The sequence below is a fragment of the Chelmon rostratus genome, chromosome 7, assembly GCF_017976325.1.
Source record: "Chelmon rostratus isolate fCheRos1 chromosome 7, fCheRos1.pri, whole genome shotgun sequence".
Classification (NCBI taxonomy): domain Eukaryota; kingdom Metazoa; phylum Chordata; class Actinopteri; order Chaetodontiformes; family Chaetodontidae; genus Chelmon; species Chelmon rostratus.
Window position 1 is genome coordinate 20238167 of NC_055664.1, and position 24806 is coordinate 20262972.

At 41.5% G+C, this 24806-nt stretch overlaps 2 protein-coding genes across 2 annotated transcripts in view; one reads left to right on the top strand and one right to left on the bottom strand.

Moving 5' to 3' along the window:
• Positions 1 to 4979: 4979 nt before the first annotated feature.
• On the top strand, positions 4980 to 9277 carry nkapd1 (NKAP domain containing 1). The gene is made up of 6 exons (XM_041941200.1): positions 4980 to 5039; positions 5310 to 5386; positions 6221 to 6309; positions 6454 to 6588; positions 6808 to 6861; positions 7437 to 9277. Exons 2-6 carry the CDS (start codon positions 5318 to 5320, stop codon positions 7879 to 7881), a joined length of 792 nt encoding a protein of 263 aa, XP_041797134.1. The 5' UTR covers positions 4980 to 5039; positions 5310 to 5317; the 3' UTR covers positions 7882 to 9277.
• Positions 9278 to 13552: 4275 nt separating this feature from the next.
• The window catches only part of lrfn1 (leucine rich repeat and fibronectin type III domain containing 1), a 45658-nt gene continuing 34404 nt past the window's right edge, over positions 13553 to 24806 (bottom strand). Inside the window, exons 3-4 of the mRNA XM_041941146.1 lie at positions 16960 to 18355; positions 13553 to 14652 (exon numbers count right to left, since the gene is read on the bottom strand). Coding sequence (XP_041797080.1) covers positions 13752 to 14652; positions 16960 to 18335 — 2277 coding nt within the window. The 5' untranslated portion in view covers positions 18336 to 18355 and the 3' untranslated portion in view covers positions 13553 to 13751. The remainder of the gene's footprint in view (positions 14653 to 16959; positions 18356 to 24806) is intronic.

Here is a 24806-nt window from a genome sequence, read left to right on the forward strand (position 1 = left end):
TCATATTCCTACAAAGTAAAAATAAGGCGGTCAAGAATACAATAAACAACTATTACTGACTTTTAAAAACTATACCAGAATTTCGTTAAGTGTTAATTATACATTTAGACATTTTTTTAATGTTATCACAGCATTAATCAGTACCTATAGGCTACATAATGGTCACATAAATCAACATTATTGTTCACATCAGGCTCACACTGAGGACCCAGATGTCAGATAGAGACACTTGACAGGTTTTACTGCCTCAGGTGTTAAAAGCTGGAGTGCGGGACGTTGACACATAAATGAACATCCATTATATTCAAGCCTTTCAAATGAGTTAACGCAATGCTGATTAAGCTGTCTTTCTCAGCAATGATTGGTTTGCCAGAGCTGAAGGGCGGGGCAACTGCGGCAAAGGAGTAGGTTGCAACTAGTGCTGTGCTCCAATATGTATATTACCAGACTACCTAGTATGCCAGAAAAATGTTTAGCATGTCCCTATGCATAGCTCAAACAGTATTCTGTCGCTTTCAGAATGTGAGCCAGCACACTTTTCTGGCTACTCTGACCCACAATCCTCTGCACAGCGGAAGAGACGTCACATGTATCTTGGCGCCTGTCCAAATCGCACATCTTTTCTTTTTGCTACATATTTTGCACTATGGACTGGGACACATGTATGAGCAAGAGGGTCAGCGTTCAAGCTGCAATGTTATTACAAAGACGTGTCTCAACTGTATGCATACTGCATGCGCCAGTACGCAGTTTGTAATTAAGAAAGAAAAGTGTGTGATTTGGAAGACAGCTTAGGAGCATGGAGGAGCAAATAGCGTCACAAGCACCTCAACAGTGTTTGTGTCATTACTCTCATTGCCAGGAGGGGGAGACACTTGTTCCACACTGCAGGATTAAATATTTTATACTTTCACTGCCCAGTAGCCTGTTTTTGTAATACATTTGGCCCAAATTTGCAAAACTTTAAATCAGAACATGCAGGAAAGTTTTGCTATGCTTTTATCTGTGCAGGTTAAGACAAAAAAGTTTTTCCAGGCAAGTAAATCAAGGTGATGCACGTCCTCCCATCTGATGGAAGGATTTTGATACTGGACAAAAGGAGCTGCTGGAAGAGTGGGAATACCAGTTTAAAAACTCAGTAGTTTCCTGTTAAAAAAACTGTCCTGAAACAGCTTTCCAAAGTTGCTACTGTTCCGTTGTGCACTAATTCCTTTGAATCCTGCTTTTGCGCCACTATTAAAAAGACAAGGACAAACTCGGGTTCAGAACAGACAGATGATGAAGATTTGGCAGACCAAAATGTGACCGAGGGACTCTGGGAAACAAAGTGTTTCTTAAACAGAAAATATTCTATTCAAGCATGGATGGTGTGTACGGAGTGACTTTGCCGCTGAGAGCGTGGTTGGAAAGTCATTCTACCACCAGGGAGTCAGGAGGTGAGAAGAAAGCCGGTTCGCCTCAGGGACAGCATGCAGTCGGCCAATTTGTAAATCAAATGAGTAGCTAAAATAGAACAGATTGTTTGCATGATCGCCATGGATTCTGATTGGAAATTATTATTGTGCCTGCTATGAAGCAAGGGTTACTCATCCTTTTCATTTCAGTGACCTTCGAACAGATACGCACGAAGCACTGCGGACTGATAAGATTGCGTCCCTGAGAATAGCATCTATTTTTGTTGTCAAATATAATTCAGAAAAGAAGTCTGTGGCTGCTTAGGTTTATTGTCGGGGAGGTAACACTGCAGAGGATGACGTCAGTCTCTCTCACCATAAACCAGCCATTGTCAATTAAATCACAGCCATAGTGAAATAAACTATTTCGCTCTGAAATGATCTGGCAATCATCAAGAGAGCCGCACAGATAGCAGAACATAATTGGAAAAGTTGGGTAAAGACTTTGTTTTATTCAATTAAGAAATCCTGGGTCCACTTGGACTGGATACTTGGATCTGTTCACAGCTTTTTCACTTCACTTCAACCTTTTTACTAACTTCTTACTGACAAGCAAAAAACAAATGTGAGTGAAAAAATGAATTACCTCCAATGGTAATAAACAGCAGTGGTGGAAGAAATATTCAGATATTGTTTCTTTAGGACAAGTAGCAATGCAGCAGTATAAAAATGCTTCATTGCAAGCCAAAATCCTGCATTCAAAACCTTCAATCAATCAATCAATCAATCAATCAATCAATCAATGCGTCATATTCTATCAAATGTTCTAATAATATATATAATGATAAATGTAGTTGTAGTAAATGTGGTAAATGTAGTTATTTACTTTCCATCACAGATAAATGGACTCTTCTGCTATTTTAACAGTCGTTCTACGTGAATTGTCACGCTTCTTGTCAAATGTTGACTCGCTTCAACAAATGAGTGCTCAAAGCCTCAAAAGTTGTACATAAAACTACTCTGACACAACTGCTTCAAATCAGGTTGGACCTGTGTGAACAAAGCCTAAAAGCCCTGCTTCACTGAAGCTTGAACCAATGATCTATTCTGAGAGAAAATAACTAAAAAAAGACACATTTTCCCTAAAAAAAGAAGACATTTTCTACAGCACTTGTTTATCACTCGTCTGTGCTTTGTGTCCACAGTGATTGCTGTCAGAACATGAAAGGCCTAAGCATCAATCATCTTTTAAAAAAAATGATACATGGATGAGGAGAAACAAACTAAATCCAACAAGGTCTGGCTTTTCATTAAAAAAAGTCTGTTTGTCAGTGCGATGTTAAGGCTCAACCAGCTCAATCCAGTGAAATCAGTGTAGCCTACTTACGCAGTTGAGCAGCAGCTTCAAAGTACTTAGTAGTAGCACACAACTCAATTTCCAACATTCTTCATCTGCTATATAAGAGATGCATAAAGGCATAAAGCTGTCAGGCAATTAGGTCAAATATAGGATACATAAAATAAGATTCAACTTTTATTCCCACCAGATAATATTGGGAGCACACAATCATCTTCTTAGTCTGGTATTATGGAGCAGCTTCACACGTGCAACCACATAGACTACTTATTAAAACCACTAATTAGGCTCCCACTTAACTGATCATCACGTACCTTCATCATGGTGTGCCTTTATATTGGCTTGCATAATCACCAGGGTATTCTAAATAGACTTGAGCCTAATTAGTTATTACAAAGTGATCCATTTATCAGCATGCTGCACGTGTGTGGATATATTAGTTAATAGAACTGCCGTACATCGTTTACAGAGTACTTTGATCATCATAACCCGGATGGCTGATCTTGCAGCAGGGACTGACTGTATGCAGGAACTAGCACCCCTCTGAGGAACTTACATTAGTGGAACTGGGCTGTAGCTTGTTTGTATTTGGATCAGATATAAATAGCGCCAGAAAATGTCTCGCTAAGTTTGGCACAAAGCACAGACACAGCACCCAGGGAGAAAATATAGCGTGACTTTGCATATTCTTATTGTGCAGTTTCTTTTATTTAATTTTACTGATATTTGTATTTATAGTTACAGGGGAAACAGCAAGATCTAGATCTATCATAACACTTCAAAACAACTCAAAAACTGTTGTATTTACAGAGGATTTATTTACATTTCCATGTATCTTGTGGAATTAACGCATTCAGAAACTGAAAATGAGACATTTTGGTCTCACTGGAGCTATTTCTAGTGGTGGAAAGTAACAGTTAATGTAACATTTACTCAATTACTGTACTTGAGTACAATTCAATATAATAACGTAACGTAAACCATTTCAATTTAGAGGCGATTATTTTACTTTTTGCTATGCTACATGTTTGATAACTTTAGTTACAAATTACTTTGCTCGTTCAGATTAATATTATCAAAATATGATCAACATATAAATGATAATATTAATATATAAATTAGACATTACTGTTCCTTTGGAGGGGATTCACAAGCTAGCCAGCAGTAAATAACGTGATAACATAGAAAATGTATAGAAATACGTTAAACCTGCAGCGTAGAACATTTGTCTCCCCCTGCTGGCAGTGAGTGGAAATACATAAATACGATCTACTTGCTTATAGCGCCATAGGCTAGTCACTGTAGTCCGCTGTGGCTAACACCGCTCCCGCCTTCCGGTCTGGCAAACCAATCTGTGCTGTCTGACGTAAAACACATCACTACAGGTGTGCCAGCGTGGGAAAGTCACGACAAACACCAGATTTATAAAGTCTGACACACTGTGGAATACAGCGCGATTCACCTGCCAGTGATAGGCTTCATCAGCATTATGCTTGTTTGGCTGGAATGCAACAGATGTTTATTTGTATGTCCAAGTCGCACACTGCAGCTTTAAATCAGGCCTACATTTACCTGCTGCAACATTAAAGTGAAATAGGCATGACTGCATCAATAATCTTAGTCCTGGAAAATTAGTAATTTTTCTTTGAGTACTTTAATATATTTTGATGCAAATAAATTTTTTATGTCAAATGTTTAATGCGTGACTTGTAACCGAGTATTTCTGCACTCTGCTATTGCTGTTAAAAGCTGTAAAACAGGCACCAATTTATCAGCAAAAAATTGGGTACTTACACATCCAGTAGAAACGAGCAACATCTTGTCCATGATGTCCTTGTCCCCTTGTTCCAGCTAATCTAAACAATGAGCTCATGTTATTGAGACCTTCAGCACTAGCATCCATTTCCCATTATTGTGAGCCATTTGATGCAATGTTGGTATAAAATATTGCTTATTGGCTGTAGATTTTTAGTCGTTTTTAGTAGAGTTTAAGAAAAATCAAGTGTAAAAGTCAATATTATCTAATTTTGCTATGAAACGTTAATTCTGTTAAAAATTAAAAAGTGGCAGTTATTTTGCTGTTAAAAACATGCACAGTTGAATACATACAACCTTGAACGTATCAAGCGTCTACCACGATGATTGACGGACCATTTGACCAATCACAGTTCAGTTACATCCGTTGACGTAGAATGCGCGACAACGTTACGCCGTTCAATAAACCGGAAGTACCGGTAAAGGCTGTGAGCCGTGTTTTGTCCCTCTTGAATACTACTCGTTTTACAAAGGTACAGTTTGTACACATTTACCAAAAGATGGTGAAGGTGTAGTGGTGGTAGTAGTAGCCTATTTTTTATCTGAACAACCTGTAAGGAGTAGTTCTGAAGCAGGTTATTCTTGCTGAATAGTGTTAGCTAGCGAGCTAGGCTAACAGGTGATGATGTGTGTACATGTAATTACAGTTATCGTATATTTGCACTTATCATTCCTCTTATCTCTCTGATTCCTAACCAACGATCGCGTTTGTCTGTCGGTGACTTACATTTGTGTCATATCAGGTGTCATCATGTCCAAACAGCCTTTGGGGAAGACATTACTGAGGAATGTAATCCGACACACAGATGCCCACAACAAGGTGCGTTTGGGTTCACGTGTTTGCCGACAAATGGGGAAACACGCTCCGTGGCCAGCCAAATAAGTACACCCAGCCAAAAGTAATGCAGCTCAATACAACAATCCTGCAATAAATCCTGTCTTCAACAAGGTTATAATGTTCATTTTTTTTTTTATAGAGGGATGGTGCTGTTGTTGCACGTATTCTGTCTGCCGTCACTGATATAGAAAAAGGGGCAGACTAAATTATTATATAAACTGGCAACTGAGTGTAGTCTTTGGTGAGAAACAAGATAATGTCCTCCTGTTTCCCCATAGAAAACAGGAAAAAACGTATTTCCCCCCCAAGTATAACCTCCCTTTATGATAGCCTGAAAACTGAAGCACTCTAATTCTGATCAACACTTAAAAATCACTCATAGAGCTGCGACTATTATTTTCATTACTGCTTAATCTGATAATCATATTGTCAGATTAATTGTTCTATCAAATGTCAAAGAAATGCAGCAAATGCTCAAATTTGAGAGGCTAGAACTCGGTATTGTTAAGCATTTATGCTTAAGGAGCAGTTAAACTATGTCTATTTTAATTATTAAAATGATTAGTAATAATAATAAATAATATAATTGAGCTGAGATGTAGGTTAATGTACATTTGTGATACTGATATTTGCCAGCTGTGGGCAGATTCACAAACTGAATGCTTCACAAACCAATTCGCAGGTTTTTTTCTTTACCCACAAGTCTTAAGGAACATATATAACCTCTGTAAATGTATGCATGAGGTTGAGAGTGTTAGTTTGTGCGTGTGTGACTGGGCAGCCTTTAAGTTACTTACGTTTGCTGACACACTGCAGATCCAGGAGGAGATGGAGATGTGGAAAATGCGCGGCTGGGAGGTCCAAATGTCCCACCACAATCACTTGTCCGGTACGGAGAGAGTGAGGTAGGAACAGTCCCAGTTTAATCTGACACACCTGAACACAAGTGACACCAAAGCTAATTTGGGACTATGTTTAACGATGTAGCTCTCAGTTCAGAGAGTTACTGTGTGTTTCTGTTTTGTTTATTCATGATGGTTGTGTTGCAGGGGGCGAATGCACTGTGATCGAGTGCCAGATCAACCCAGGGAGCTGAGTCAAAGCAGAGTTTCCGAACATGATGACAGAGAGGCTCGATACTGGACTCGCAAACTGTATGACTTCGAGTCCAATGACCCTGACAGGTACAGTACATGACTAAATCTTCATCTATGTTTTACATTTTTGCACATTTTGGGAATATCTCACAGTTGCTAATTTCTGAAAGGTAAAAACAAGTAAGTGAATTGGTTTCCTGGTTTATTTATCAGAGACAGTGCACAGTAATCGTCACTGTAATGTAAATGGAGGGGAGTTCGACAAGAATGACAAATTTTCATCTTCATCTTGTGTTCACATCACAGGTGGGGACATAGTGGCTTCAAGGAGCTTTATCCAGAGGAGTTTGAAAGTGACGGGTAAGCAAAATGCCTCAAAAAAACAAGAGATTAGATTTGAGCTATATGTGAAACTCAGATTTTGAAAGGGTACTATGGAGACTTAGTACTATACTTCCATAAAGTTGGGGGTTTGATGCTGAAGAGGTTGAGATATCCTGGCTTTTAATCCATAGACTCCAGCTCCAAAAAAATCTGAATCTTACCTTTCCCATAATTGCAATTTAATAGCATCTTTAGCATCTTGTTTGCCATGTTCACACCCAGTTTCCAATTTATGAATAGCACTCACATCAATTTTTCTGAATGCAGCATTATATCCGACAAATATGAACACCTCACATCAGCCAGTTTTCATCATTCGATGAAATTAAAATCAAATTTAATGAAAGTGTTAGATGTAGTTTAATCCTATATGATCCCCAAAAGAGATTATTAAATGTTTTCATGAGCTAAGTAGTTCCCCTTATGATGAGTAAACTGATATTGATGTGTAAAATTGCTGGATTGCCTCTCTAAGGCATTATGTCCTACCTAAAATCCTGCCATGCTCTTTCTAGCTAACATTGAATTTGTTGAATTTGGTTTTTCTGCAGGGAAAAAAGTAGTGCCACAAAGAAGATCGGGCGCCACAAATTGAAAAAATCTAAGTCCGACACCGAGGCAAGCTTAGCGAAACAATCCAAAAAAAGAAAGAAGAAAAAGAAGAAGAAGAAGAAAGATGAGGAGGACAGGCGTAAAAGAACAGAGAGCTCGAGCAGCAGTGATGACAGCGGTGCTATCAAAGACAAGCAGAGGAGGAAGAGGACTAAAAGTCGACATAAAAACAAGAAAAAAGCCAAAACCAGGGGGAGAGACGAGGACAGCAGCTCAGGGGACAGTAACGACGAAGAAGAAAAGGAGAGACGGACTCACAGTCGCAAAAAGCGAAAGCAGGACTCCCACAGAGACTCAGACTCATGGTCGAAGTCAAAGAAGAAGAGGAGGAAAAACTGGAAAGCAGCAGGTGAGGAGAGCTCACGCGATAGTTCTGGAGACTAAGATGTACAGACACGATCAGACCCACAGCTCAGGTAACGACCAAGAAAGCTACAAATGATTCCTTTGTTCGCCTCAACTTCGCAGAGGGCTTTTCTCTGCAGGGCCGTTCTGTATCGCGCTTTGTTAGACATCAACAAACATGCGCCCGTTGATCCTCTCTGTGGGCGCCGTGTGCAGCGATACCTCACCCACCTCTGCAGAAGCACGCTGCACGGCAGAACAGACAGCGTGGAGAGGGATGCTGGGGTATGCACCACCTGCCTCATGAAGAATTCTGTTGGCTGCAGGCTCATTGATTCGACTCTCGCCTCAGACTGTCTGCCTCACGAGGAGACCTGTCCTGAGTCGACCGCTGCTTTTTCTAGTACGTTTTATTTAAGAGGAAGAAAAGACATTAATTATACAGCTCTCCCCAGCAGTTATGATGAAATGTGCATTTGCTTTTATTCATTTTTTTTTCTTAGTTTTGTAAATTTTAATATTTGTATGCAGCACGTTGTCATTGGTGAGAAACAATTCTATTTTTAGAAATATTTCTTATTTTAAAATTGTTTTTTTTAAACAATAACTCTGATGATACTGTGTTTTTCTTATTGTCAACAAATCCCACTGAAAGACCAAAACCAACGGCGAATGTATCAGAATAACAAGTATTATCTATGTGGCAAAAAGCCTGGTGTAGCTGAGAGACTGTACAAAAAGTATTGGTGGAAAAAGGAGGTCATTACATCATTACTGAAATTATAATTTTCCTTTTGCTGAAGGTAGTCTGACTTGGATTTTTTCCCTTTACAATACAGTGAATTCACATAAAAAAGTCAATTTTTACATGTTTCACTAATGTGCAGTGTGTTAGGGCTTTATTAATGGCACACAATAGAAGTTCCATTAAGACATTAAGTTTTGAACTGGACTACACGATGAGACAAATTGCACCAATTTAAAGCTTATATTATTTTGACATGTGGAGATGGTGCTGCAGTTTTACCTAAGATCAAAGAATAGTAACCAGAGGAGGGTGAAATTATTTTCATACAGTTCCTTATTACTCTGTGCCAAAATGATTAGAAACACATCAATGTGTCTGGGTGACATGTATAAACAAAGAATAATGAATATCAGCAGCCTCATGCTTGAACAGAAATAGTTACATACAACCCCAATTCCAAAAAAGTTGGATCCCTGTTTAAAACCCAAATATAAACAAAATGCAGCCTTTTGCAAACTGTTTACAGACGACAGTTTCACTGAGTGTTCCCGAGCTCATGCTCCTCAAAGGACCGAGCCTTTCCAGGACGCTCTTTTCATATTCAATCATGATACTATCACCTGTCACCAATCAACCTGTTTACCTGTGGAATGATCCAAACAGGTGTTTTTGGAGCGTTCCACAACTTTCCCAGTCTTTTGTTGCTCCTGTCACAACTTGTTTGAAACGTGTTGCTGCATCAAATTCAGAATAAGCAGATATTTACAAAAATCTATGAAGTTGATGAGGCGAAACATTAAATAAATTGTCTTTGTGCTGTTTTCAATTGGGTGTATGTCAAAAAGGATTTGCAAATGATCACATTCTGTCTTATTTATGTTTTACGCAGTGGCCCAACTTTGTCGGAATCGCGGTTGTATGTTTTACTATGTGTCAAAGATCAGATTTCAACTGATTCCTGATCATTTCTTGCTATAAATGTAAGAACCACAGTCTCCACCCATCTGTTTCAATAACATTCACATGTTCAGGGTCAAATGCAGTCAAATAATGAGGTAGCAGTGTAAATCTAGATAAGTGACTTAATAATTCATACTTTAATACTTGGAAATAACCTCTGTCAGATGAAATATCCCATTTGAGATGGTGGGTTTTATTTTATTTTTATGTTTTTTGATTAGTCACGCGGTTTGTAAAGAAAAACACAGGACGGCTCTCTCTCCACTGGGCGCCATGGATCAAAGACCTCGGCGCAGTCCTGTCCCAGTTTCAACATGCAGTCTGATTATGATGCAGGATACCTTAATAAGCTGCTAATCATGATCAAAGTGAATTAGTTTGCAGAAATGCTCTTTGACTGCTCTACCACCCGAAGTTCAGCTCTGTACTGAGGAGCTGCAGGTTTCCGTCCCCCGCAACTTGTGCTGTAGTGCTTTGGGTGAATTTGAGGCTGAGAAAATGATTCAGTAACATGAAAAACAGCCCTGAATGTGAAAATTCTAAAAGTTAACTGCACCATTCAAACCATATTCACATCACGTTCTGTGCTGCTGGTCAGTTTCCTCCTACATTTGTATTCAACATTTTTCGAACAAAGCCAAAATCAGCCTGGTAACAAGTAGGCCTGAGTCAACTGGGTATTTTTAGATAATCGGATGCTGAAGGAAGTGTTGGTAAACCATTTTGAAAGTGTGTGTGCGTGTGTGTGTGTGTATACTGGAAAAGCCCGAAGCACTTTGCTGAGTCTGTGTCAATAGGCTAAGTGTTCTCTCTAAGCAGCAGAGAGTTGGCTGTGTCGAGCTTGGCTGCAACCGCCCAAATCTTGGAAATGGAAAAAAGCAAACAAAATTCGGCTGGTCAAATCATTATTGACACAGATTTTTGAACATATTGTCAAGGTTAATAAGAATTTGGAAAGAGTGCAAAAATCCAAAATATGTTTTGTTTTACACTTGAATATGTCTCGTTTAGACAACATATCCATAAAATAAGTATAAACAGCAATTCGGTTCGAGCCTCATTTTGAATGATGAAATGTGTTATGTGCACCTCAAACTGCAGCCTTTCAAAAATCCATTCATCAATGCAGGATCTACTGGATGGACAGGCAGGAAATTTGGTCCAGACACTCATGGATCCTCTGACTTTTCGTCTAGCGCCACCATGAGGTTGGCACATGCTTTTGGGTGAAATGGCTCAACAAACATTGGATGGATTGCCATGAAATTTTGTCCAGATGTCCATGATGAACTGTGATTGATTGGGCCAAATAACCTGTGTTTAGTGCCAGTTGATGTTAGCACGCTTACATGCCAAATTAAGATGGTTAGCATGGTAAACATCCGCGTTTTACAGTATCATTTTGGCTTTTTGCACCTGCGTCAACACTTTGCTACAGAAACTGTATGTGAAGTGTCTACTTACTCCATTTTCAGGAGACACACAATATTTGCTGATACAAAGAGATACCAGAATTTACAAGTAAATTCTTTAAAGGTGAAGTGTGTGAAAATCAGAAAGAGATCCAAACATCTCATGCAGTTACGAGGCTACTGGAAAATAGGCAGCACAAGGATCCATTCAGGACGATAGCATCTATCAATCACAGAAAAAGCTGCTGTAAATTTTGCATCAGCGTCTTGAGTTTCAGCACATTTGGAAAATGGTTTGCAATCTTGTCGAGCAGACCGCATGGTTGGCAAGGATAAGACTTTACCAACTGAACCATGTTCAAATTGGACTTTTCAAACACGCATTACTATGCATTAAACATAAAATGGGATCTTCAGTGGGGGGAAAAAAAACCTCGCTCTCATCTAGTCAAGGCACTTTTTTTTTTTTTTTTGCAGTCACTCAGAACTGCTGATGAGACGCAACACGCTTCGCTCCACTCCCAGTGTTTGCTAGTTTGGCTGCTCCGGCCAATTTTGAAGACCGGGTGAAGTCTCAGCCTCATCCTGCCTAAGCAGATTCCGTGTTGAATAATGGTCACAGATAGCAGCAGACAGAAATACTTCTCCTGCTGTGAGAAATGGTCAGCGGCGCATTTCCAGACTGGAAACCATCAGTAGTTAATGAGGACATGGACACAGGTTGAAAAATGTGTGCACCACACATTGACAGCTGAGCTTTTAAACTCTGCAGTTAACTCCTCTTCTAGCTGGAATAAAGAAAAAACTAATTCAGGCTGCGCAAAATGCTTTTGGCTGAAAAGTGCATTGAGGGAAAAGGACGGGATGACCCTGTTCTTCGACTCAATCCTCTCCATCACTGAGGAGGATTGAAGAGCTGCAGCGTGACTTATCTCTCTCTGCTCCACGTTTTATCTCTTTGCTGTCCACGCAGCTCCGTTTCATCTCAGCATGTCCTAAGTAGCTGTAATCAGAGGGAGAGGGTGGTTTCTGTAGCAGCGTGCAAATATCCCTCATCCAGCCCGATCGAATCTTTCCCCGCTGTCACGCCTTGTTTGGTGACACCATATTTCACCCCTGTCTTAAGCACTGATATGCAGAATGAAAACAATAGTTTATAACACATTATAATGTTAATGACTGATTTATCAACAACTATGACCTCTTAACGCCTCATCAATGGTGTATATGCCATTGATGATTTACACAAAACACAGTTGTGATTACACAAAAGTCTTCATATATTTGTAATTTTTTATTATAAAGTATTTATTTAAATGTCTTCATCTCTGCTTACAACTGCATTATAATATGTTATAAACCATTTATTAGCTGTTTACATAGAGTGCTGCTTGAGATGAAGCTGAACCTTAAAAGCAGGCTTTCTGCTAACAAAGGTTATCATAGCATCCTCACTGCAGCCTGCAGCTCAATGGGCACGTCACAGCCCTTTGTCTTGTCTCCCCCTAGTGGGAGCAACAGATCTTACACCCTTGTGACAAACAGCTGGCCGCATTTGAATTCAGCATCACATCCAGTTATCACGTCCCACACCCCGCTCTGCTCCGTGTGCGCTGTGCGGCATTCACAGAAGCCTTATAAATAGTACCCGGGAATCAAATATTTATCATGTCAATGCATGCGTCCCTCCCTGCAGCGGACACATACTGCTCCTCCTAAAGCACAAGAAGAAGAGGCCACGGATACAGTTAACCCACACAAAAAATTTAATACCCTTCAAGAGGGGATAAATGGTCCAAACTTTGACATACTAAATAGGGAGAGGTGTAATGACACAGGTTTTTAATGTAAAAACTTGCAGCCAACACCCAAATGCTTTGTAAAAAGTCATGTGACATATGACTTACTTACTTACATAGTTAGTACACATACACCAATGTTTTAATATACTTATATATGTCTTGTTTGTCGTCTTTTTATCTAGACCAGCCAGATACAGAACCGATTAATATACAGTTACATCTGGAACAATACCTATTTAACATCATACAGTCCGACCATCAAAGAGGAATCCGCGCTTGGTTTCCAGGTCCATCCTCTCTATGCTAGCATTAGAAATCGGCACGTGTAAAATCCTGTTCTTTTTTCATTACTATTATTGTATAGACTGGTGGTGATACTTGTCCTTGTATCTCGTGTCTTCTGTGCAAAAGTTTTTTTTTTGTTGTTTTTTTTTGAAAGAACCCAAAACATGATTGACATAACAGGATACCTGGCTGTTTCACTTTACAGTTATGATGAAGTTTTTTTTTTTCTCGTTTTTCTTTTTTAAACAATTAAACAGTCACATCCAAATGCCACACTCCCTTGGCATGTCACGGAAAGAGATGAAAATTAAAAAATCCAAAGAGATGCTTCCCCGTCATCGGGGAGGGAGGCAATGACAGAGAGGAAGGTTTATGACTACAGTGAGCAGCATCCTCCATTCGTACATTTTTTTTTTTTAGAATAAGGCACCGCTGCATAAAGAAAGGACATGGCCAACAAACCTCTGTGGGAGTATGATGGGGAGGCAGGATGAAGGGAGACTGTGTTCTTCTCCAGCAACTCACAGAAAGTTTGCATGTCTAAGTAAATGTGCTTGTGTTTATCATTTGCTGTGCGCAAAGGAAAAAGTGTGTGTTGTATGGCATGTAGACACACTTGTGTTTTTACATGTGCATGTTTGCGTGTGGCTGAGCGGTTTGCTTGTTTGTTTTTTTTTCTCCCCCCGGCTACACCGCTTTTCCTCAGACTGTGCTCTCAAGCATCCACTCAGTGCTGCTGAACGTAACTCTCCTGTTGGCGAGCGGCGACGACTCCATGTTGAGCTGGTTGGTGGACTTGTGCCACCTCGTCCTCGCTCTGCGTGGGTAACTGTGACTCTGAAAAATGGAGTAATCCCCTCCGTCGAAAGAGAATCTGTGCCTAGTTCGTGCCAGCTCATTAGGGAGCAATCCCATGTTGGCTAGGGCACTTTTCTTGTCCTTGAGCCTGGGAGCCTCCTTGCTGCCAGCGTTGGGGCCTATGAGACACAGGGACATGGTGGAGCCCGTCAGGCTACTGTCCGTCTGCGTGTCCTCAGATGGGGGGCCAGAGCGCTGCGCATCCAGGCTGGTTCTTCTCTTCATCTTGTCTCCAGTCAGGGGAGGCAGCTCCACCTCCAGGATGGCAGTGGTGGCTGCTGGATCTTCCCTCTTCTCACTGTCCACCCTCAGCACCAGCGCCATGCACTCTTTGGGCGCCTGGGCTTCGCGCTGGCCCTCGTCAGACGGCTGCTTGGAGGCGGAGCGCTGGAGCCGCTGCTGGCTGCCATTGGTCTGGGAGTGCATGCTGGAGCTGACCTTGGTCTTGCTGTCCTCCGGGCTGCTGTAGGCCTTGTAACGGATCATCAGGATGATAATGAAAACCAGCACTGAAGCAACAATTATACCACCAATAATGATGATCATAGTGCCTCCCAGGAACTGGCTGTGCATGAAGCGGCACTGGCTGACCTCACTGGCCGTGTGGAACTGCACACAGCCGACCACACGTGTGGCCGTTAATGATGTGATGCCGTCGTCGTAAACCGCCAGGACGCAAAGGTCGTACTCCCGGCCTGCGGCCAGATCATTGATTAAGAAGTTCTTGCTGGTAGATGGGATCATTCTGCAGAGAAAAGAAACACAGCGCGGCGGTGAAGATGTTGACGATTAATCATCGGAATTACAACGCCCACATTTACTGATTTGCATAAGGTGTATTAAATCACACAAAGGTGTCAGTTCCACACAACAAAAAGACAACAGGGCCATCGCAGCTCTGGCATTAAGTATCACTCATTCTGGTAGACAAACATAAAAAGCACAACATTCATTAAAGTTGACTTATGAGAGAATATGTTATATTACAAAACAGCGGCGAGAAGTTGCTCCACTGGGTTTGTGTATGAAATGACAGCGCGGGTAAACTGCAAGGTGATAAACAAGGCGGAGGAGGTTCGCTGTCTGAAGAATATGCCACAACAGCTGCAGGCTGCAGGACAAGTGACACATGATGCGAAGGCAATTTTGATGTGTGAATACCTAAGGTCACATTTTGTTGGCAACTGGTAGATTACCCGACTCTAAATACAACGGAGGAAGGCATTGTCTTCAGGTCAACATTGGCGTTAATATAATTAGAAGCTTGTTCCTTTTCCCTAAAGGGGGGCTTTGATGGTTATCATTTGTAGGTAATAATGTACCACCTAAAGACAAAACAACACTCAGCTCCATGCCTAAACTGGATGAGAAAATTATACAGGAGAGCGACTCATTATATCTGGTAAAATCTATGAAAAAAAAGAAAAAGTCGACCACTATTATTAACTCGCTCCATGAATACATAAATCCTGAAGTACTTCTCGGTGCACCACATTCAGTTCATGTGCGTCACATAATGCAGAAGAAACACATTAAACTCGTATTTAAAACTGCATTTCATGAGGTTTGCAAATGTTTTCACTGGCTGTTTTGAAAAAGAGTGAGCTCAGTTTGAACAACCATGAGCAGTTTTTAATTGTAGCACAGGCGTATTGATTTTGCCATTTTTCTCTGTATCTGCATTTTATATTACACACCGCAACTGAACTTATGCAGTATAGAGACTTTGTGTTTGTGCAGTGTTCCTCTTTTTTGCAACCAAGCAGTGGTGGAAAATAACTCGAGTGCTGTACAGTAGTAATAATAGTAATAATAATTATAATAATAATGTATTTTCATTGTATGAGACATAATACTCCAACTAGTTTACAAGCCATATTGTAAAATAAGATTATATATGTTAATAATATAAATAATACAATATGCTCCACCAATACTGCTGTTAATGGTTCAATAATAATGATCACATAATAATAAAACAGTGTGAAAAGGGGCCCATTTTGAATAATGAGTAATTTTTACTTCTAAGTTAAGTATTTACTCAAGTTTTAAAGTAATTTTGAGGTGCTTGTACTTTATTTGATTATTTCCAAACTACTTTACACTTGAATCTTCTGATGGGGAAATATTTTACATTTTAATCTGACAGCTGTAGCTACTTGTTGCTTTTCTTAGATCCATGCTTTACATTAAAAATATGATAATCTTATCAAATGAAATGCATTGTTAGGTGTAGTTGGGGCCTGTTGTCATGTTTCAGATACATATATGTGAGTTAATAGACATTTTTCACTCTGAACTTCTCCCATGATTCCATTTAAACAACTGTTTCAGGCCCAAAAAGGTCAAAATATCCAATATTTCGCAAATAAAGCCCTTCCATTAATCAGCTCATGACCCCGCAGATTCATTTTGTGACACTTTGAAAGGAGCCTGACACTCGGGTTGGGAACTGCATTTCCATCGTGTGCCGGTGGCAGTTTCCCTACAGTAAGTAAATTATCTGGTTTCTTCCTCCGCCACTGTGACCAAGCCTATCATGAGACAACCACATCTAATCACACTGTGTGTTTCAACCAATTAATCCAGACACTTGCTAATGATACAAACAGTTACATGCAGTGAAGTAGTTGGCCCTCCTGATATTGTTTATAGTCACATTATGTTTTAATGATGCTGAAAAGGCCCTTTAGTCCTTCAGAGAGCTGGACACCACAGTCTATTCAGCTGATTGCAAATATCACAGACTGAAAATTGTTTACTGAATCTGTATCATATAAGTGTAATGTACTTTTCATGCATATTGCAATACATTTTAATTTATAGAAAATATTCTTCCTCAGTAAAGCCCCTAGATTGCACTGCAGGCGTTCTGCTTATTTTCGGACATACTTAATCATTTTGCATCTTTGGGACGTGCCAATCTGCCATTACTGTATGTACCGCTGTGTCATTCAGCAGATGGTAGTTCCAGATGTCTCACCTTTCCTCATGTCCCAGCTCTACCACCCTCCCCTCCCTCCATCCAGCCACCCTCTCCACCATAACTCACCTGTACACCAAAGTATCATCTGCCGTGCTGTTGTACTGAATCTGGTACATCCTGATGCCGGGGATGTGGCGCTCAGATGGCCAACGGATCACGGCAGAAGAGGAGGTCAGCTCGGTGACCATCACCCTCCTGTCCTGCTTGTCGTAGCCCTTGGTGTCATTGCCAGATTTGGAGGAGGTGGTGATGTCTGAGAGGCCGGGGTCCTCACGCATGTGGCCTGTGTTGTTAACAAACAAGGGTAAGGGGATCATGTTGATCTCAACAGCAGCTGTGGCGATGCCTGCGGCATTGGACGCCACACAATTAAATGCCCCGCTGTCCTTCAGCGTGGTGATGAGAATATCAAGGGTGCCATTATCATACAGGATGGTGCGGGAGTTATTATGCACCAGCTTGCCGTCTGGCGACCGCCAGTGAATGTCTGGGTCTGGATCGCCCACGGCTTTGCATTTAAGAGTCACACCCTGCCCTTCCATCACAAAGGGCTTCGTGGAAAGATGTTTGGTGATTAGCGGGGGCTCACAGATAAACTCCTCCTCTTGGATGGACCAGAAATACTTGTCCATGAGGTGTTCTGGCGAGGCGCACGTCTCCAGATCATCCTCTCTGGTCAGCCTGCGGAGCCACAGCAGCTCACAGTTACAGTGAAGAGGGTTTCCACCAAAGCTCACAGCCAGAGTGGAGGAGCTGGAGCCCTTGGCGTCGGACAGCACCTGTGCGTGCTGGAACAGGCTGTCCGGCGGAAGCTTCTGCAGCCTGTTGGAGGTCATGTCCAGGCGGACCAGCTTGGTGAGCAGCGTAAAAGTCCCCGCTCCGATGTGGTCAATCAGGTTGTGGTCTAGCGTGAGCGTGTTAATGTTGGTCATTCTGGCTATGGCTTCCCAGGGAAGGCTGCGCAGGTTGTTATTGGAAAGATCTAAGTCCTCTATGGTGGAAACAAACTCATCAAAGGAGGTGGCGGCCACCTGGTGGATCTGGTTGTTCCCGAGGATGAGGTGCCGCAGGTTGATGAGGCCCTTAAAGTGGTCGGTCTTTATCACGCTGAGGCGGTTTCCGTCCATGTGGAGCGCGCGCAAGGATCGCAGGCCGACAAAGGCGTGGGGGGTGATCTGGCTGATGGTGTTGCGGGACAAGGTGAGGTGGACCAAACTGGTCATGTTGAAAAAGTCTTTCCTGCGGATGATGGTGATGAAGTTGTCGGTGAGTCGCAGCTCGACGGTCTTGCGGTCGATGGTGGGGGGCACAAACAACAGACCGGTCTTAGCGCAGAGCAGGGTCAGGGTGGGGGAGAGGTGCTGGCAGATGCAGCGGCCGGGGCAGCTGTAGCCCTTCACCAGAGCGGCACACAGCAGCACGCACACAACCAGCCGGTCCATTGTTGATCGGTTTCCAGGTCCTGTACATGAGACAGACAGAAATGAAATAAGAGAGATGCTGAGTCAAAAAATAGAGATCTTTGAATTAATAAATAGCATCATAGCCTTTATGAGAGCCTGCTGCAAAAAATCCAGAGTCTGAACAAGATTGCTGAGACTGCCAGCAAGGTATCAATCACAAAATGAAATGGAGCTTTTCTGAAATAATGGCACCTGGGATGATGAAAGGCTGCACCAACACTCGGGAGCTCGTGCCTCTGTAGCCTTTTAATGGAAATAATAGAATGTTTTTGTGCTGCCACGGCTGCATCACCACTGAACCATGTAATTTCTTGAATGATCAAGACAGTTTTCCTATATTAGGTAACCACATGCCATGTACATTTCCATCATAATGCAAGGCTTGTGTGTTTTTCTAGCTGTGAGTTTCCACGTCGGGATGAAGAATTAAAGGTAGCAAAGGGCACTTGTCAACAGCGCTCAAGGATTTTCATGACCTTTTCATGCTCTCTGCCCGCCCCGCGCGCCGCAGATGTACCGCAAAATTAGACAGAAACCTGTCATGTAAATCACGGCAACAAAAAGTAAAGGTGAAAACGGCGGGAATGCGCCTTGTTTTTCGAGTCCGTCCTATGGGAGCGTTGGGGATGTTCTGATTCTCTGATTCCCATTTAGAGGTATTGATTTCAGCCTTGGACAGAACACGCCTGTGGTGACAGGAGTAAAAAGTGATCCTTTGCTATAATAACCATAAGAGACCTCAGTGGAGCACAAACGGCGATGTGCTGATGCTACATTGTCAGTGCTATTACCCTCTTTGGCATCCGGCTTGATTGCTTATGCCTTAAGCTTCGCCGCTGATGAGAGAGGCTGTTAACGCCGATAAAGTAAAGAGATGACAACTGACTTTTCTTGTCTAGGTTTAGAGAATGACACAAGGGTTGCTACAGCCCACCACCCCATCCAACCCCACAGGGTGACAGTTCTGATCCCGAACATATCCAGCGTGTCACTCAACCGCATGTCTTCTTTTTTTAGAAGTCCAGCGTTATCACTTTAATTCATACAGGAAAAAGCTGGCTGTGGATTTGCAACACAAATTGCCTCTGGTTTTCACCGTTTTTTGATGCTTTACAGCCACGTTGTCTGGGCTTTTTCCACCACGTTGAGGTGGTGCTGACGTCTTTAACACCAGCGATTCTGTCCCCCATTGGGCCCGAAGCAAAAACATCTCATTCTCAGAGCGGCAACAGTCCTGAATTAAATTTTTATAAAAACAAAAACAAAAACCTGGAATATTTCAAATATCACATCAAAGTTCATAACAGAAATAAAGCACAAGCCAAGCTCTCTTCCTCTTTCTCTCAGGCTTGAACTTTTTCGTATGCTTGGCACAAACACTCCGTTTTTTCGAAACCATGTCGTCAACAAAACAAATTTGGGTCTGATAAGAGTTGTTATACGTGTTCAAGATAGTGAGAGAAGTGAGAAATTGCGAGCGCACCGCTGACATTTCACATCAACCTGCTCTGCATTTGCCAGCCAGCAGTGAAAATTCCCAGATGCTTCTGCTTTTGTGCTCTCATGCACGCACACACACACACGCACGCACGCACACACTGCTGGCTGGCTACTATCTGACAGACAAGAGGGCACCTCGTTAAGTATGAAATACTGTTGTCCAATCAGAGCTCTCATTAAAATCTGGGTCTGTCTGATGTCATTTTCTGAGGGAAGTGGAACAGCTTGAAGCACCAGTGGGATAGTTTCTTAAAGCTTAAAGCTTAAAGCTCGTTGATAGACTTTAGTAAACACTGACGGCTGTATGACTACTACTTTATGCTATATGTCAGTAGACTATTCAACAATATTTAAGGAAGACACTGAACCCAGACCGCTGCTTGTTTCCTCCCTTTTTGTTCAGGCTTTGCTATAATCTCCATCTCTGAAACAGAACCACCTTAACTGTTTGAAATCGACAAAAACATTTCTCCTTTGCAATTTATTCAACAAAGAACATACACGATAAACCATTTCCATCTGAAAACATACGCAATAGGTGGAACACTGTGAGAGAGAAATTTCCAAACCCCCTCAGACAGAGTTTATTTATTCAACAATGCTCCTTTATTGTTGGCAGCTCAGTGCATCTGCCTTGTCTAAATTAATTCCCCAGATTTCCTTTTTTAAAGACGCTGGGAAAGCTAAAACAATCAAGTAAGCTACAGCAGTGCACACTTCCTGTTAAGTATGTAAGAGCCGCAGTCCAGTGAGAGACTTTCAACAGTGCAAGTCTTTGGCCCAGATTGAATCTAATATTGTGGCACATGTTTAGAAATTTCAATATAATAGTGACCTTGCTTGATTGTGTTAGTTTTCCGATGCTAACTAGGCCACAAAGCTCATGGTTTCTCTGAGGACCATCTGTGCCAGAGCATTTCCTGCCACACCGTCGAGGATACTCTATTGATCTTTCAGCATCTCAGGGAGGAGGGGAGGGACTTTGTTGCCACAGCAACTCTGCAGTAGAATGTAGGTCTTTGAATTGCATTAAGATGATGTTGAGCTGCCCGAAACGCACGGCGTCAATCTCAATCGGCGCTGAGGAGTGGAATGGCCAAGTGGAATTAAAAGAAAAGGGCAGCTCCGCCTCTCATTTCTATTTCTGGTTTATTGCTTCATATTAGTGGCGGCCGCCGAATCGATATGTAGACAACAAGGGGGGGGCCACAAGGTGAGCTGGAGGTTTGTTTTTGTGTCCAGTCATGCAGGCGCACAGCCTCTCGCAGGGGATTACTGAGATGGATTAGACACATGCATTTCTAATTGAGCTTGCATTCACATTCTGACACATTCAGGAAATGAATAAGAAAATAAACACATTTACATACACCCATGCAAACAATTCTACCTATGATACTCAAACATATATGTTCATGCATGCATGTATGCCTATACACATACGGAGCTGTCAAAAATCTGCATACCATTTGAGTCTTTAGAAACCAGCTGCACAGTGCAGCTACAACTTTATTAACTCCAATTTGTATTTGCTAATTCTAATTTAAATAAATCCCTGTTTGCGTCTGCACATAGTGAGATTAGCATTATAATTTGTTAGAATTTGAAGATGTGGACCCGCCTGAAGCCCTCCAGGAGCGAACCTGACATTCAACACGATGTACAAGTTTTCTAAATTTGGATCCATCCCACAGCCTAAAATCCATCGAGCTTCCTCTGACATTTGTTGCCGTTGGCTGGAAAAGGCTGAATTACTCTGAATGGTTAAAAAGGCCTGCAGGCCTGCAGAAAAAAAAAGCCTGAATATGAGATCTGAGCAGCATATGAAAGTGTGAAAATGTGGAATCTGGATCAAATGTTCAGCAAGTGATCAAGAACGAGCATTGTTGAAATGGCACGCCCTGTTTATTGACAAATATGTCTAAAATAAATATATATTTTTAATACATTCGTCTATTAGCTATCTATTATTACTGTCTTCCAGTCAGAGTTAACGCCTTGCAAGGGTCTGAAAAATCCTGAGAATCCTTTTGCAGAACAGAAAATTGTAGAAACAATAAATCTCATTAATTCACAAATATATTTATTTCTACTTAACACTGAACATCTGCGAAACATCGAGTTTTTATTTATTTATTTATTCTTTTTATTTTGCTTCCACAAAAAAGCTTAAAATTCATGTCAGACTTAGAAGAGACATTTCAGATATATTTGAGAGCCAAGTAGCTCTCCCTGCGGACCCTAATGCGTGATGACTCTCATCTGTATTAGAGGTGTGTTTGAGTGGGAGGGAAAACAAGCAGGAATAATACAAAAAAAAGAAGTTAATTTAAATGCTGGAGGTTGTGGGAGATAACAAGCCGCTTTTTCCGTGGCGGTGGCAGCCGGAGGAGAGGGAGGGCGTGCTGCTGGCTGACAGTGAAGACGATTTCATACTGAGGTCAGATACCTGCTTTAGGTGAGCGGTCCCTTCAGTCTGAAGTGAACATACTTATTTCTACTCGTGCATTTTGATGCTTTGAAGTGACTGTGTGTGTTTCTGTAGGTTTGTTTTATCCATGCACGCAGTCGTATGCTGAATTCGTGGCTTTGAGGGAGGAGCCGTCCTTTAACCGGCTGTGTGGGAGTTATCTGAGCCATTGTGCCCATTCAGACCTTAACTGAACATTTACCTTGAACGAAGGTTGGAAATGTTTCTGCCTCGTGTCTGGCTGCGTGGTGATCGTCGCACTGGATCAAACTGCAGTGATGGCAAATGGAGCGGTCAATCAATCAGTCAGTCGCATGACTGGAAACTATTTTGATCACCAGTTAAGTCAGTTATCAAGAGGAAATGCTGATTTTTGGTTCCAGTTTTTCACGATGATGTTTTTGTATTTTTTGTATATTTGGGGGGTTTGGGAGACCCTTTCAGGATGGCATGAGTGACTGACGACTCTGCCTGAGCCTGAGGACAGCTGAGCTCCCCCACTGTTTATTCTCCCCTTCCTTTTTCTCTCCCCTTTTTAATATTGGTTTCTGTATGTTTGCTTGGTTTTTTGAACTCAGGGTGCGGTTGGTGGGCAGTGGGTGGGCTGTCGGCACGACTAGTTGCGTTGGTGGGTTTGGTTTTCATGGGGGAAAACTCACAGGCCCCGAGCTTAAGTACACTGTGTTTGTGTGCTTATAAACCTGTGCTAAAAATGCAATTAAGAGAAATAAAATAACAAATTTTGATTCATCCATTTAAAAAAGTACTGGATGAATTAATCAATACTGACTAATGAAATTAAATGGATCGGGCTGAATACAGCGGATCACAAAAATCAGCTGGATCATTGTGATCCAGATCCTGAACAACAAAACTATCATTAAATGTTATCCTTCATCAAACAAAAGAGGATATATTGTATTTACACACAAGCGCAATTCTGCATAAGGCACGTACACGTGAAGACATGAAAACACACACAGCCGCCCCCTCACACACACACACACCAGAGAATATATACAGACACCTATAGCTTCACATCCTTGTACTGTACCTGCACATTAACACTGAACAAAGACAGAACGCAGAAAGAGCCCAAGAGGAGAAAACAAAGGAGAATAAATTAACTTAGTCTTCAGGGTCAGGTGTGCTGGTATGAGAGCGTGTTCTCTCAAACACACTGACAGAAAACACGAACAAAAGATAAAACCCCTCTTAAAAATGCTCTTACGGTTCACGAATTTACAATAGAGCTCCGTTGAAAGAGGACACAAAGGCGAGGACTGCAAGTAAGTGCAATTTCTTAAATAATCAGCTACTCAAAGAGAGAGCTTAGAGAGCATCATAAACAATGCAGGAGGAATCAAACGAAAGCTGAGAGATGGCGTCTCAAACAGCTCGTGCTATTTCTGACTGTGGAACACCTTCCCGCCGCCGCGTCCGCAAGCATCCATGTTGCACATTAAAGAGGACGAGCAGGTGCGAGGATGATAACGCACCTTCGCGACTGAGATGAAGTCATGAAATCAGAAGTCAGTCTATTCTAAACTTGAAAAAAGCTTTTTCACCTTCTCAGCTACACCCACGTCGTGTTTAATTAGGGCACCCGTGAATTCTCCAGGATATTCTCGTAATTAAATAAGCAGAGAGAAGTCGGGGCTTCGCAAATTCAACAGCCACTCGAGATAACGCAGCAGATCTGATAAATCACAGGAGTGCCACGTAAGAAACACCCCAGTTTTGTCCTCAGTGAGAATAATGTACATGAATGTCGGCTACCACCATTGAAATGGACAGGAATGTGCTATTACCTGCCACCTCACAGTCACTCACAATGAAATATGCCTCACCTGATGTAATCCTGACATGATAACATGGTTACAGTAGCTTCCTTTTAGAGGGCAGCTTTCCACCGAGCCTCCTCTGGCTATTAAAACCTGCAGTCATGTGAGATTACAGTAGAGCTGAAACGATTAGATGACTAACAGAAAATTAATCCGCAGCTATTTGGATAATTGATTGGTCTTTTTTGTTTCTTTTTTTGCATAAATGTGGAATATTATCTTATTCCAGCTGTGAGAACTCATCACCTTTCTTGTTTTATATGATAGTAAACTAAATTAATTTCATTGAGTTTTTTATTAAAGCAACAAAATTCACTTGTTTTAGCTGCTAAAATCAAATCAGCAACAGGTTTCTTACCTTTTTATTTATTTTATCATGTATTATTAGACATGATTAGATTTCTGGCATTGAGTCTTTAAGGTGGACGGTAGAGAGGTATTTTCTGTTGGTGTTTTTTCGTCATCTATGGCAGTGAACTGAATATTTTGACAAAACAAGCAATGTGAATATGCTAGCTAAGGTTCCGGAAAATTATGATGGCCGTTTTCATGACTGCATGGCATTTTAAAGAGCAAACAATCACTGGTTAATTAATAAATAAAAAAATAATCAGCAGTTTAGTGATAACAAGTGAT

Coding starts and splice junctions, on each gene's coding strand:
- nkapd1 (XM_041941200.1), top strand. CDS start 5,318: ATGTCCAAACAGCCTTTGGGGAAGACATTACTGAGGAATGTAATCCGA. Junction 6,310..6,453: donor TCCGGTACGGAGAGAGTGAG/GTAGGAACAGTC, acceptor GTTGTGTTGCAG/GGGGCGAATGCACTGTGATC. Junction 6,862..7,436: donor GAGGAGTTTGAAAGTGACGG/GTAAGCAAAATG, acceptor GTTTTTCTGCAG/GGAAAAAAGTAGTGCCACAA.